Source organism: Anoplopoma fimbria, chromosome 23 (assembly GCF_027596085.1).
Source record: "Anoplopoma fimbria isolate UVic2021 breed Golden Eagle Sablefish chromosome 23, Afim_UVic_2022, whole genome shotgun sequence".
Classification (NCBI taxonomy): domain Eukaryota; kingdom Metazoa; phylum Chordata; class Actinopteri; order Perciformes; family Anoplopomatidae; genus Anoplopoma; species Anoplopoma fimbria.
This window is the reverse complement of record NC_072471.1, coordinates 15,063,716-15,077,695: the sequence shown is the minus strand read 5'-3', so window position 1 is coordinate 15,077,695 and position 13,980 is coordinate 15,063,716. Positions and strand designations below refer to the sequence as shown.

The following is a 13,980-nucleotide window of genomic DNA, read 5'->3' as shown; positions in this document are numbered from 1 at the left end:
TGTTTTCAGAGAATGTGCTCCTTGAAACAAAATCGTGAGTTGATTTTGAATGTATGTGCTAGCTAACGGCTGTCGTTCTGCACTGCGCTCATATGGTGGTTACAGCTGATAAAGCCATCCCGACCCAGCTATGTCACGGAAGCGTAGCACCCACCCTCCGGTTGCCCCTTCAGGTAAACACTGTTAGCTTTGTCAGCACTGTTGCCTTTGTTTGCACTGGTAGCACCGTTAGCTTCTAGCTACAGGCTCAGAAATCTCTAATACAATAGATATGCTCTGAAGTCCGTATTGAGCACCTTTAAATCTCAAGTTTTCTTTGATCATAAACCAAAGTGGTTTATTCTCGTGATTCCTTCTGTTAAGATTGTTTACATTTGCACTGATCAAAGTATAACGGGACCAAAGTTTGGTGGTATTGTAATTTAGCAAAATGCCAAATAGAACAAATTCAATTTCATATCCTAACCATAACCCTATGAATCATTTCATAAAGTCAAAACATCCCCAAGGTGTAGATGTGAAAAAGTCAGGGAGCATAAGCAAAGTGAAATCTCTTCATTACATGCAAACATATTCACGATCACACTGCAGCTTGTCAGGAAACACAACAGGAGGCGTATGCCAGTGTATGTACACTGGTGTGTTTGTCTGTGTTTGGGTGTGTGTGAGGGGGAGTGTGGGGAGGGGGTGGGGGGGGGGGGTTGCAGGCCTAATGTCTAATGTCACAGGAAGCACCGGCAGCCATATTGATCATTTTTCATGCCCTGCCTCATTTCACTAAGAGGCTCAACCCGACCGCTGGTGGCATTTTCAATTCACTTATGAGACAGACGGAGAAAGGCAGAGAGAACTGCAGCTCCAACAGCAACAAACAAGGCCATATGAGGCAAACATGATAATAAAAAGGTGTTTCTGTGTGCAGTTTAACATGACATTTATTTATTGATTCAATGCACGAAATCAGCAAATAGTACAATTTGGAAAAAAAAAATGTTTTTAGTTTTTAGTCACACTCGACACAAAAAACCTACAAGTGGTGCTCTGACTTGAAACACTTTGCATACACTACAAACCTTATTTGAATGAAGCTATTAGTGCTATTAGGCATATTTTAGGATGCGATAAGGATTTTGTCACCCTCTACTGGTAGAGGAGCTATGCAGCAGAATATCTGGCTGAACAATTACTACATAGGATGTATTCATTGTTATAAACCATGAGTAATTGAATGGCATTGTGATGTATAAAGTTTCCTGAGCAGAGTCTGTTTTGAATGAATTTCACTGACATTTAGGTTAACCACACCTCAATAAGTGCTTTTCCATCCGTCTGTCGTTATGGCCATGAACAAACCTGACTGAGAGGTCGGAAAGTGAAGATATAGCGCAAAGGTGCTGTCTTGTTGCTGCCTCATCTTCTGTACCGTTTTAATGGCACCCGACTAATAAATCAGTGTCACCGACCGTTTATCTCGAAGGACCAACTCCAAATATCTGCATAACAGCAGCAGGCGGAAACATGCATCATGTTCCATTATTTTTGTTTATTGAAAATTAAAAGTTTGTTTACTTTTGGATAGAAACTCATCTACTGTGAACTGAATTAATATTTCCAATTCACTGTAGTATTTTTGTCCTGGACTATTCTAGTGTTAGTATGTTCTTCCACATAAATAACCACTCTAAGTGATACAACTGTATGAAAGTCACTCTACTCTTAATTGCACTCTTTAATGGATATCATTGCCAAACTTCCCAAAGAAGTCTGCACAAGCACCATCAAGCTCCTTAAATTATGATTATTCATAAAAAAGAGGCCTTCCCTCACTACTCCATTGTCTCTAAGCAATGGCACAGCTATCATTTTTCTTTGGGCTCGGTCGAGGTGAGGGAGGTGGAGGAGATGGCGATGGTTGGGTAACTCTTCTGCTGGGTTGGTAGTATGAGAGTGAACTGGGTGGAGAAACTGATGTACTGGGTTGGATTGAGGATGTACTGGATGAAGAAACAGATGTGCTGGGTTTGTATAAGGGTATACTTAGTGGATGAACTGATGTACTGGGTCTGATTGAGGATGTTACTGGTGCAGGAACTGATGGTCTGTGTCTGATTGAGGATGTTACTGGTGCAGGAACTGATGGTCTGGGTCTGATTGAGGATGTTACTGGTGCAGGAACTGATGTACTGGGTCGGATTGAGGATGTTACTGGTGAAGGAAATGGTGTACTGGGTCGGATTGAGGGTGTTACTGGTGCAGGAACTGATGTACTGGGTCGGATTGTGGGTGTACTAAATTGATAAGTCGTCACGCTCGGTTGGGGAGCCGGTCTTGTTGCCGGTGCCGGGGCAGGTGCTGCCGCAGGTGCTGCCGTGGCACCATACACAGCGACAAGTGGGTGCGTGGTCTTGTACTGCAGCAGGTACTCCGGGTAGATCTGGTGCTTCTCAAACACGACAAAGATGGAAGGGTTCATGACGTCGTCTACGCAGCTGTCAAAGAAGTTTATGTCCCCACTGTCCTTGGACGGAGGTCGGCGGTACTTGGGGGACCCTCTGGTGTAGTCTCCCACCAGCACCCGAGAGATGAACATGGATTTGACATCAGAGACACCGGTGTAGCTGTGTGAGTACTTTGCGTCCCGGGCAAAGTAACTACCTGTGATTGGACACAGAGATTACAGATTTGGGGATTATTGTAGTGCCATTATACTGCCTGTGGAAAGACACTAGGGGCCGCTGCTAGGGATTACTTTAAATATTACTTAATCTGCAAATTGTTTTCTTGGATAAACATTTATTTGTTTGGTCTATAAAATGTCAGAAAATAAAAAGTATTTTAAGTTCCCAGCGCCCAAATTGTCTAAACCCGAAATTATTCAATTTACTAGCAAACTACACGCGCTAACCGTATCACTGCGCAGAAGGAGGCTTGAATATAAACTGCTAGCTTATCTAGCACCACTGAGCTAGCTAACTTTACAACAAATGATAAACTAATTGTTTCAGTTGAACAACACTTATGGACAGCTTGAAACACCGGATAATGGTAAAAAGTAAGTTCCATTTAGTTTTTGGTGAACTGTCCCTTTAAATGTGTGTGAGACACCGAGCTTATCTAATAAACCATCCCATCCTCTCAGACTCTTTTTAATTGAATACAGCAACTGCACATCTATTGTTATCAAATCAGTAAGAGGCCCACAGTTCAAATTTCTTCAACTCACCTTCGCCAAAAGCAGTTCCATTAACTCCACAGACTCTCCAGTCAAAGTTGGTGTGGCAGATGACATCTAAGTATTTAGAGTCGGTGCCATGAAAAAGCTTCTTTTCGGTCACATTGTGCCCCTTGTTGTTGTTCTTCATCTGGTTTTTCTGCCTTTATTTTGAAAGAATAAATGAAAAACTGTAGATCAAGCTGATATGCGTCCACAAGTGGCAACCACAGGATTATAATAAATACTAATCTGGGCAATTAGAGGGTGAATGTGTAATTTCTTTATAAAAGTTGCATAGTCTTGCTTTAACAACTAAAGAGTGGTGGTTATCTGATACATTGACAACCTAGCTGAGAAGATATTGAACACACAACCACTTGGACGGGTGACACTTTAGATTACATACGTACCACTGAAAGACCTCCCAAAGAGGTTTGTTCTGAATCCTCTCTATTTTGACAATGTCAAAGCCTCTCATAGTTTCACAGAAAAGATTCTCAAGTTCCTTGAATTCAGCCGAGATGCGCAGGACGGGGACTCGCTGGAAGACAAACAAAGAAAACAGAATGATCCAACTTATTTTTGGCCACTTGGGGGCAGCGTAAACAAGTTGTGAACACAACATTGACATATCACCTTTAAAGCTGCTAGCTACGTTGAACTTGCTAGCAAACAGTTGCTTATTTACACATCCAGCAGTAACAGAGATTAATTATGATACATTTTTAATAGTGATTATTATATTATGGTAATATTTTTTATGTTTAAAATGTGGTACTTTATTAAGAATGTTATAATTAATGGTAGAATTAGGATCTCATTATTTTTAGTAATATCATTATTTAATATTTTATTTTATTATTAGGATGATAAGCATTGTTATTTGGATTATATATTATTTTTTTTCATGGTGATGATTGATGTATACTGTTTATTAATACTATGATGACGCTTATGATTACTGCCATACAGTTCATTATTACTAGAATGATGATCATCCTGATGATGGTAATACATGTTATTAAAGTCACTTTTGTTGTTATCATTTTATACTGGGTAATAATAATTTGAGTTGCTTATGTCTTTATTCCCATTTCCACCAAATACTCACCTGGGCAACAATAAGAAAATCAAAATTTTAAATTGACTCAGATACCTCCTGTTATTTATTTCAGCTTAATCTGTATTCATATATATATTTTTCATGATTGTTGTTTCCCTTTTTCCCTTGTAATGTCTAGTGTGTGTCTTCCTGTTAATTACTTATTTAGCACTTTTAATAAGCAAAAACAAAAGAGGGTGAAATATGCAGACATTGTAAGACATTGCTAAATATCTAGCAAAACTAGGTCAAATCTTTCAAACTGCATGTTTCAGGTCTTTTACATTTAATGTATTGTTCCCAACCATTTTGAACTTTGTTTCAATAAACTAGCTAACAGGCTGTAGGTGTAGAGGGAGCTGCCTCCGCTGCATCACTGGTGTCACCAGCAGACAATGTTGAAGAATAAATGTTTTGCTCCTCTTATAGCTGCTGGTGGCACAATAAACTGCAGTATTTATAACTGCAGCACCTCTACGGGTGAATCCCGCTGCTGTAAATTCTTTAGCCTACTGGTGCAGCAGGTTGGACTGGGTGACGTTGGCCTGGTTTCAGGGGCTTCACTTCAACAACAGTCTTTCTTTGTTTTTCATTTCTGCCAGGCAGTATTTTTAACCAAAGCCAACAGTGTTTTGGTCAGTCTCTAATACTTGCTGACTTTGCTACCCTGTCAGTGGCACTCAGCCCCAATGCTATTGGTTCCTCCTGAAGATGTTAATCTTCATGATTCTTACACTTTATAAGCAGTTACCAACATGGTTGAGTTGCTTTGGGTAAAAGCATCAGCTAAATAAATTATTATAGTATTATCTAAAAACAAAAATCAGTAATCTTTATTCAACATTACTTAAACAGGAATAATCAGTGCATTTGTTGGGGACTATTTTCAGCAGTGGATTAATACGCATTTGGAGTTTTTACAGCAGCAGGATTGTGTATTTGGAACAGATAAACAGAGCCATGTTCATTGTAATGAAGGAACGTCACAGCCAGTGCACTAGTGTTACTCATCCATGTGTTTTAATAGCTTTGACAATGGAGCTGTGTCACAGAACACTTTTTTAAAAAGGTTTTAAAGACAATAAAAAATTAAAAAAAATCAGAAGCCCTATCCTTTGTCCTGGATCGAAAACTGTCACTGACATTTTTGCTCTTCTTTCAATTAAGAAATACTCTCCAGTTCTAATTTAACTGATGCCATTGTAGCATCTACACAAACCTCATCAGGGGTCGCCATTTTTGTTCAGAACAAACAGTCATTGTGAGAATATGGATACGGTGCAAGCTAACATTAGCCATGCCCTCATCAAGAACTGTAAGGGAATTTTGTAGTGCATTCATGGCGGGGAGCAATAACATTTTTTCCCCTCACTTTTGTAAAAAAAATTCCACCCAGATTACAAACAATAAGCAAATACTCACATCATTAAAATAAGACGTTGATTTGGCTACTTCTAGCAGTTAGTTTTGTTTTTCTAAAACATTTAATAGCATGTACATTCACATGACTTCCAAGCCAGGACACGAATGATAGCCAAAACTGTAGATACTTGGAATTTATATTCCTAATGCAGTTTGAAAGTGTGGTGTTTTCACAATACCCTGCATCCTGTTTCTGGAATCTGAGACTTGTCCCAGTTGTCGGGAATGGCGGTGAAATTCTGTTGACCAAGAGGCCTTCTGTGGTCAGAAAGCAAAGTAGGATTAGGATTAGTTTTATTGTGAGGCAGTTTGAATAAAATTATTCATAAGTGGGACCAACAGAGCATATTTGAGATGTCGTACCTCACTCTCTTTGTTTGGACATCAGTTGCGGAGACAAACTGGGGCCGTCTCTTCACAAGCCTCTTGGTGCCGTACTGCTTGTTTGTTTGTATCATGTCTGGGGAAAAGAAAATATTTAAAGGCTGCTTAAATATTCCAAAAATGCACAAAAGTGTAAACAGAGAGATCCATTGCGTAATATTTGTTTACCCTGGAAGCTGAGTGAGTATGACTGTGAACCGGCGGTGAAGTCCACCACATCTTTGTCGTTGCTCAGAAACTTCTGCTCCAGCGTAGAGCTGTCCATGTCCGCTACTTTTCGTCCAGCAGCCTGCAACACAACACGGATGAGTCTATTTTTTACCTCAAAACATAAATGGTGACCAATGACCAATCAGGAGCGAGTTGGTAGTATTACCTGCAGAACGTAAAAGTTCAAATTAATGTTTACTGCATTAAATCAGTGCATTGACAAGTGTTTTCATGAAAACATTTTGGGGAAACTCACCTGTTTGCTTTCTTGCTAAACAAAAATGATCTTGCACACTAACTACAATATAAAGCTAGCACCAGCAGCCTGTTAGCTTAGCTTAGCATTAGGAGTGGAAAAAGAGGATCAACTTGCTGGGGCCCGTTTGACGGTAACTTAATCCACCTAACATTCTTGTCATCACAGGTTGCCAGGCAACCAAAAACTAGAATCAAGAAATTCTAACTCATGACTCCCCCATAAAACAATAATATCTACATTTTTGACTTTGGCTTTTGTACAAATTAAACAAAACAAATAATGAAACGTGTTTAATATTGAGTGTAAGAGGTGATCTGGCAGATCTGTTATCTCTGGACAGAGCCAGGCTAGCTGTTTCTCTCCAGACACTATGCTAAGCTAAGCTAACCAGCTGCTTGCACTAGATTCATATTTAGCGTAAAGACATCAATGACTGGTATCAATCTTCAAATCTAACTCTCTGCAAGAAATGCATATTTTCTCCTTTATAGTTAGCTTATTTGGTATGGGTTGCTGTCAAAAACTAGATTCATATTCAAATTCATTCTCAAGTATTTTGGTTCTCATCGGTGTCGAGTTGAAGATTTCCTGTTGTATAAATCAAGATTAGAAGATAAAGTAGATATTATGTTGCTAACAGTGGGCTAACATTTATGTCTATTCACTATTCCCCATTTATAGTGTAATTGTTCGTAACAGAATTGTAATTTAGAACACTGAATTAAAGTTTTAATTTGTTTAGGGCAAGTGCACCAACATTTTAAAATGTGCCTTAAATTTCAGTACTTGAATTAATTTGACTGAAATGTGAGGAACAACGTGAATATGCATTGTGATCCAGGATTAGATTTTCGAGTGGAGAACTGGGACATGTAACCCAACAATTTCTTTCTTTTATTCATAATATCAATGCTGTGTTCACATGCTGCTCTGAATGTGTGAAATCGGTACCGGTAATGTTCTTTTTGGAAGTGTAAACCTTGAGGACAAAAGTCAAACTGTTTAGCAGGCTCTGCTTTGAAAGTTGGATAAGCTTTAACTGTGGGAGCTCCAGTAAATGCTGTAAAAACATAATTTCTTAATTCAACAGTCCAATATGAGCATGACAAATTCAAATTTATGCAACCAGGCTACAATATCTGCTGCTGCTCATCTCTTTCCTCAGGGATGCTGCCACACAGCCTGAGCTGTATGTATAAACTTATAACATGATATAGGATTACTTCTTCAACAAAGCTCGGACAGCCACACTTCGTTTTCTCATTGTGTGCGCAAGTTTCTGGAGTGAGTTTTCTGCAGTGAACCGTTGTCACCACAGCAGCATTTAGGGTTGCGGCACGAATTCAAAATGTCACTGAAATGGAGGTAAAGTGACCTTTTTTTTTTTTTTTTTGGGCCCAAATCAGCTCCGCCAGCTTTGCTTACTGTGGCATATTGTCAGTGCGCATATCCTCAATGGAACAGTTTTCTGCTGGTGCTGCTGCTACTTTTTTGATGCCGCTCCTCTGTTTGTTCACTCGCACTGTTATCTATGAGGAGCTGTGTCAATGTTTACTAGGTTTTAATGATGTGGCGTTACTGTAGTAATGACTTCGAACTTTGATCAGGTTTATACTGTAATGGTCAGATAATAAACACCTTGACTGGCTCTAAGGTTGGGGAGGCTGGGACATTCATATTTGAGATTATTAACCTCACAGTATTACATAACTAATCCATTGTTTCTATAACTAAAATAATTAAAGCAGCTTTAACAGAACAAAGGAAATTCAAATTCAGCTTCACCACACTTTAAACTAGTGTGTTGTGCTGTCCGCATAATCACCACTAAATCCGACTTGAAAATAACTCCAGTTACTCACAGCTGAAGTGTAAACGTTCCACTTCCCGAACTCATCCTCCCAGTACCAAACCCACTCAGTGGTGTGGATGAAGGTGGGCTCAAGCAAAGAGTTTGTCGTAGAGAGTCGCCGTATTTCGTTGGATCCGTGGGTCATCGTGTCAAAATGTACAGGTGGGCTGCCACTACTAAAATACAGCAAAATAAATAGCAATTAATTCATACAATTCAATTAATTTTAACAGCAAGTCATCTGTTAGGTTACACCGATACATTGGTTTCCAATTGGATCAATATTGGGGTTACTCCTATGAAAGACTACCTTACAGATCATGTTTTTCTTTTTCTTCCAGGTACAGCAGGACTAATTAAAAAACTTTCATTTTTACTTCATACTGCACTAGTAAGAGAAATGATAAACAAACAGATAAAAAAAAAAGTATAAAAAAACATCATCTCTCCTTATATCTAATATCTTTGTATTGGGATTTTATTTATTGTTTTTACTAAATGGGATATTGGTATTCTTGTCCTTACATTATGGTTATTGTAGGGATTAAGCTTTAACCATAGCGGTTTCCATATAGGACCTCAATATTTACCCAACTGACATAAGATTGGTCTCAAACTTGTAAATAACTGTAAACTTGTAAATAACTGACAATTTTTCCCTTTTAAAAAAAGGAAAAGAATCAGCATAAAGTATTTAAGGCTTTTTGTCATTGTAAAGATAAAGGAAATCTTTGTTTTTCAGCATACATCTTGAAATGGTTGGGTCAAAGATTAACACCTTCCCAGAACTACGATACCACTGAATTTCAGTAGAGAATACCTGTATGTGTTTTTAGGGTCACAGTACTCCTTCTCGATCGCCTCATTATCAGGCAAGGCGGTCCACCGATCGTCCTCTTTGACCTCCCATCTGTACGGCATCTTGTCGTGGACTTTAAAGCATCGCTCTGAAAAGACATCCGTCATAGAGACAAAATGAACCACAAAAGAAATCCCACTTAGACACAAAACACGTGTAATATTACTGTTTTACGTGATCATGTGTAATTGATTACTCACCATCATCGTGTATACAGCGTCCTTTGACGAAGAACATGCATATCTCAGTTTTATCTGGAGGACACAAAGAAAAAGGTGCACTGTAAAGAGGTGTAATGTTTGTTTTTTTACATTTAACAGTTCTCTCAAACGACATTCTTAATGAGAGCTTTTGCAGCTGGCGTAGTTCACCTCTGACGGGTCTTTGCCTTTGTCTTCTGCTTGCATCGTCGTTGAAAGCACCAGGGATGTCAAAAGTGGAACGGGTTTGCTGTTGATGGCCTCCCCTGTTACCATCGCGACCTCTGTCGGCTGTTGAAGTTTTATTCGGATTTTCTTTTCTTTTCGGACCGTCGTCAGAGATGTCACTGGCGGAGGAGTTTAGCTGCTGCTCTTCGTACGGTCCATCTTCTCTGTTCAGATCCAAATCATCCATGTCAACGTCGATGTCATTGCAGGAAGAGGTTCGTTGCTGCAGCTGATCGTTGCCCTGGTTTCCCCTGTTGCCTCTGCTGCCTCTGTTGCCTCTGTTACCTCTGTTGCCTCTGTTGCCTCTGTTGCCTCTGTTGCCTCTGTTGCCCCGGTTACCACCTCTCCCTCTGTACCACTGCCTTTGGGCTGAATTCATACCATCGTGGCCGCCCGCATCAGAGTTGTTGGCAGCAGCCGCAGAGAATTCACCATTGGGGGAGTTAGGTTGCTGCTGTTGCCGGTCGCTCCTATCAGCCTGTCTGTCGATGTACTTCAAAGCCAATATGTTGGCGTAAACAGACTTCAGGGAGGGGATGAGGTCGTCAGGCACGCCTCTCTCCTGCAGGCTCTTGTATGGCTGTGTATCGTTAAAATCATGGTTCTTGGAGCAGCTGCCGTCGCGGTTCAAGTGCTTCTCGCAGATATGTAGTCTCTTGCAACCAAAGCCCTCCTCACAGAGGCCGAACTCCCCGCCGCCACCATTGTTGTAATTGTGACATATCTGGTACAGGGAGAATCAGTGGTTACAATCAAGCAAAGCAAAAGGCAAAGAAAAGCCCTTTAAGATGATGAATACAGATGTGTTGATGCAGTCAATACAACTTCTGCTACTCTAAAGAACTCTAGGGTCTCTACCAATCAGGTTTTCAAGATTTGTGTACGCTTCCATACACGATAGCACCAGATCCAACAATCTGATTTGGAAAATTCCTGCTCTGGTTGAAGCCAAACTTACAGGAGGCAGGAGCCAGCTGTCGCTCTGCAGCAGCAGTGTGCGCAGCTCCGTCAGGCTCAGAGTCTCCAGCTCATGCACTCGCAGTAACGGCATATTGTGATCGGAGTCCAGCTCGTGGGAGAATCTGCATCCCCTCCTGTCATCAAAGAGAACAACACACACATTTTGTGTTTAATGTTAAATATTTGGCTGTTTGGGAAAAAAATGACTTCCTGCATGACATTTTGCAACTGCAATGTATTCTATTTAGCTAAAAGAGGACATAATGAATGGGTTTAAAAGTTTATTTTTCTTTCATGTGTTTGTTGAAAAGTCTTACATTTACAAATAGTGCTGCTCATTTAGAGAATAAATGATAGATATGCTTGAGCAGCATATATAAAAACAAATGGGAGTTATAGTAGCAGCTCCACAGAGGTATTGAACTACAAAATACAAATCTTATCTACAGTAATATGCTAAGAGGGCTTATGGTCACCTTTAATGCTGGAGGCCTCTCTGGAGTCTGAGCTGAAGTACTTTCTGTCAGATCTGCATGATTTCATCTGATTTTGTGTGGAATCAGACCAGGCGGCACCAATGACAAGTATTAAAAATATCTATACAGAAAATACAGAAATCTTCTCGCTGATGGTTTTGTTTACATGTGCAGGTCATATAGAGGCATCAGTATTGAATTGAGATGGTTTCATAACCAATTAAAAGTTCCTTAGAGTAACTTTAAGTCCCCCCCTAAAAGCAAATCGTAAAATTCTTACACTTCGGTTTTACTTACACATAATTAAATATATATTTATTATGAGTGGGCTCCAAACATCTGTTCTGTCACTATGTGCTCCCTATTTAGATATGCTACTTAGGGTTCCTGGACATGTGCCATGGACATGTACCTGACCCACAAACCTGGGCTCCGTTTACACATCCATAATACACTACCCTTGATAACTAGAGATCATCTTGCCATGGGATCACACCAGCAGCAAGGCTAAACGGACCAGGAGCGTAAAGTAGGGGGGCCAATGGCCCCTACTTATGGGGCCCTTGCTCGGACCACAACCTGCTCTGGACTGTCAACTGCACACCTGTTGTTGTGATTTTGCAATGGTGACACACACAAACTCCCAATGCGAAGGTGAAAAAACACTGTAGCGGCCGGTAAAGATGTCTTCAATATCAATATACTCATTTAACTCTCTGCCAGAGGTGAATAACCTAAGTGATTTTCCCAAAATGTCAAGACTATTCCTTAAAAAGAACCACTCTCACTTTGAAGCTACTTCCAAACTCAAAGGCGCCATCAGCCTTCATTGTGTTGAATTAGCCTGTAAAGCTACATAGTGTACATACTAGTTTTTATGGCGAACTTGCAAACCAACAGCGCTTGAACGCATCACGTGTGTCAAGGCCTTTAAAACGGGTCATTAAACAGGTCACCAACCAACCAACCTGGGACAGTCTCCTTCTGCACTAAGTAGCTTTAATTACATCTAGAAAAATGTTAATTATTCGAATTTCAACAGTAAAAGATCCCTTAAAACCAACAATTGAGGAATATTTGAAGGAGTCACAGGCCTCTCCTGCCCAGCACTCATGACTCATATGTCTCATATGACTGACGATGAAAGCCTCGTCCTTTAATCAAACATATTACCTGCTATTAGTGAACGGACAGGATCCGGAGAGGAGGAACTTTTTACACAGGTGCAGCATGTAGCAGGAGCCCATACAATCTTTGACTTTGCACAGCTTCAGCCTGGTCCTGGCCACCACCTTCGGCTGTCCGAAGGGACAACACAAAGCAAATTTCTCTTTATTGCTGATGATGTCATCAACAACGTCTCCAGAGCCCAGATTATACATCAAATAATCCGTGTCGACTGCTCCTTGATTGTCGCAGATGAACTTCAATATTTCCACCTCCATCATGTTGGTCCGTGTTTCCTTCCACCATAAAACAGGACGGAAGACTGTGGTCGGCCGTCGGGTACAGTGGAGTATGAAGGGAGGGTTTCTTTTCTGATGATTGGAAACCGAAACTTAACTGGGCCTATTTTTAGCAGAATGTAATGGTGTAATGCTGCTCTGCGCCGCTAGGGGGCGTCGCCGTGTTATGTGACCTCACACACACTCCTGCAGTGGTATAAGACATGACATGGAAACATGATTTACCAGAAAAAGTACCACAAAAGAAAAGTAATAACTATAATTAGACTGCAAAAATTAAAGTCATATTCGCATAATTAATCATCTAGGTCAAGTGACTCATTCTGCCACTGAGGGCAGATGAAAACAGCTGGTTGAACTTGTTGCAGTAGTTTCTAAAAAAAAAAGACGACACATAATAATGCATATTAAATTCTCTGCATTTTCTGTTCCTGACCGGCAGTAATAACTTTTCTCTTGTTTTACGCTGACAGTGTAATGTGTGTGTTATTACAGTGGGTGTGTAGGTTTAAATTTGCCCATTCTTTAAAAATCTGATAACTGTTATCATGTAATCTGTCAATCCCACCCATTACAAAAATAACCTCATAAAATCCCTGTAGAATCAATATTTTATTTATTCATTTTATTTTACATTGTGAGTTTGTTTGTTTTGCCTTATTTATGTATATTCTGTATTATATGTGTTACAATTATTATCACTATTATCACATATTATGCAGATTTTTGGCACACTGCAAAATACAATAATGTTTGGAAACCTAATAAAAATAAAAAGAATATTAAGATCAACTTCTGTAGATTTGTTCTCACCTTAAAATGTAAGATGGTAAAAAAAAATCCTCAATACAGCCACTGTGATTAAATGTTGTAATAAATAAATAAATGAAATAACATATAACAAGACAGTCTTATTATTTACCAGGTCTCAGTCTGCAGCATCAGGATGAATGTTCAGCATCCCTCAGCTTCACTCAGCTGCATTTGCTTGTTAACTCGATGCACATTTCCCATCAGCCTCATTGCTTCCTGTCCCCCCCTCCCTCTCCCTGAAGACAATATGCAGTACATGTTGGAAGTGATCTGCTGCCACCAAAAACTCTGAAGCTTTAGGTTTCAGTGCTCCAGAAGAACAAGACCATTCGTAAAGCAATCCAGATTCCCGGTCCAATCGGACATGGAGGCTCACAGTGGCTAAATATAAATGAATGGCATCCTTGTGTCCAGACTGGGGACCTTTATCGCATGTCAGATGCTTTATAGGGCACGAAAAACGGATAATAATGTTAATCATATGTAGTCACCAGATCTGAACTAGGTCAAACACCTGTGGGACGGTTGAGAAATA

General features: G+C 40.0%; 1 protein-coding gene across 1 annotated transcript; it reads right to left on the bottom strand.

Annotated features, from left to right (window-relative positions):
• Positions 1 to 683: 683 nt before the first annotated feature.
• Positions 684 to 12,677, bottom strand: si:ch73-252i11.1 (uncharacterized protein LOC553517 homolog). The gene is made up of 12 exons (XM_054624592.1): positions 12,340 to 12,677; positions 10,689 to 10,824; positions 9,674 to 10,454; positions 9,503 to 9,556; positions 9,264 to 9,390; positions 8,454 to 8,619; positions 6,291 to 6,411; positions 6,102 to 6,198; positions 5,918 to 5,996; positions 3,625 to 3,755; positions 3,224 to 3,375; positions 684 to 2,655 (listed from the first exon to the last, which is right to left on the bottom strand). The coding sequence occupies exons 1-12, from the start codon at positions 12,612 to 12,614 to the stop codon at positions 1,841 to 1,843; spliced, it is 2,934 nt and encodes a 977-aa protein (XP_054480567.1). The 5' UTR covers positions 12,615 to 12,677; the 3' UTR covers positions 684 to 1,840.
• Positions 12,678 to 13,980: the final 1,303 nt, after the last annotated feature.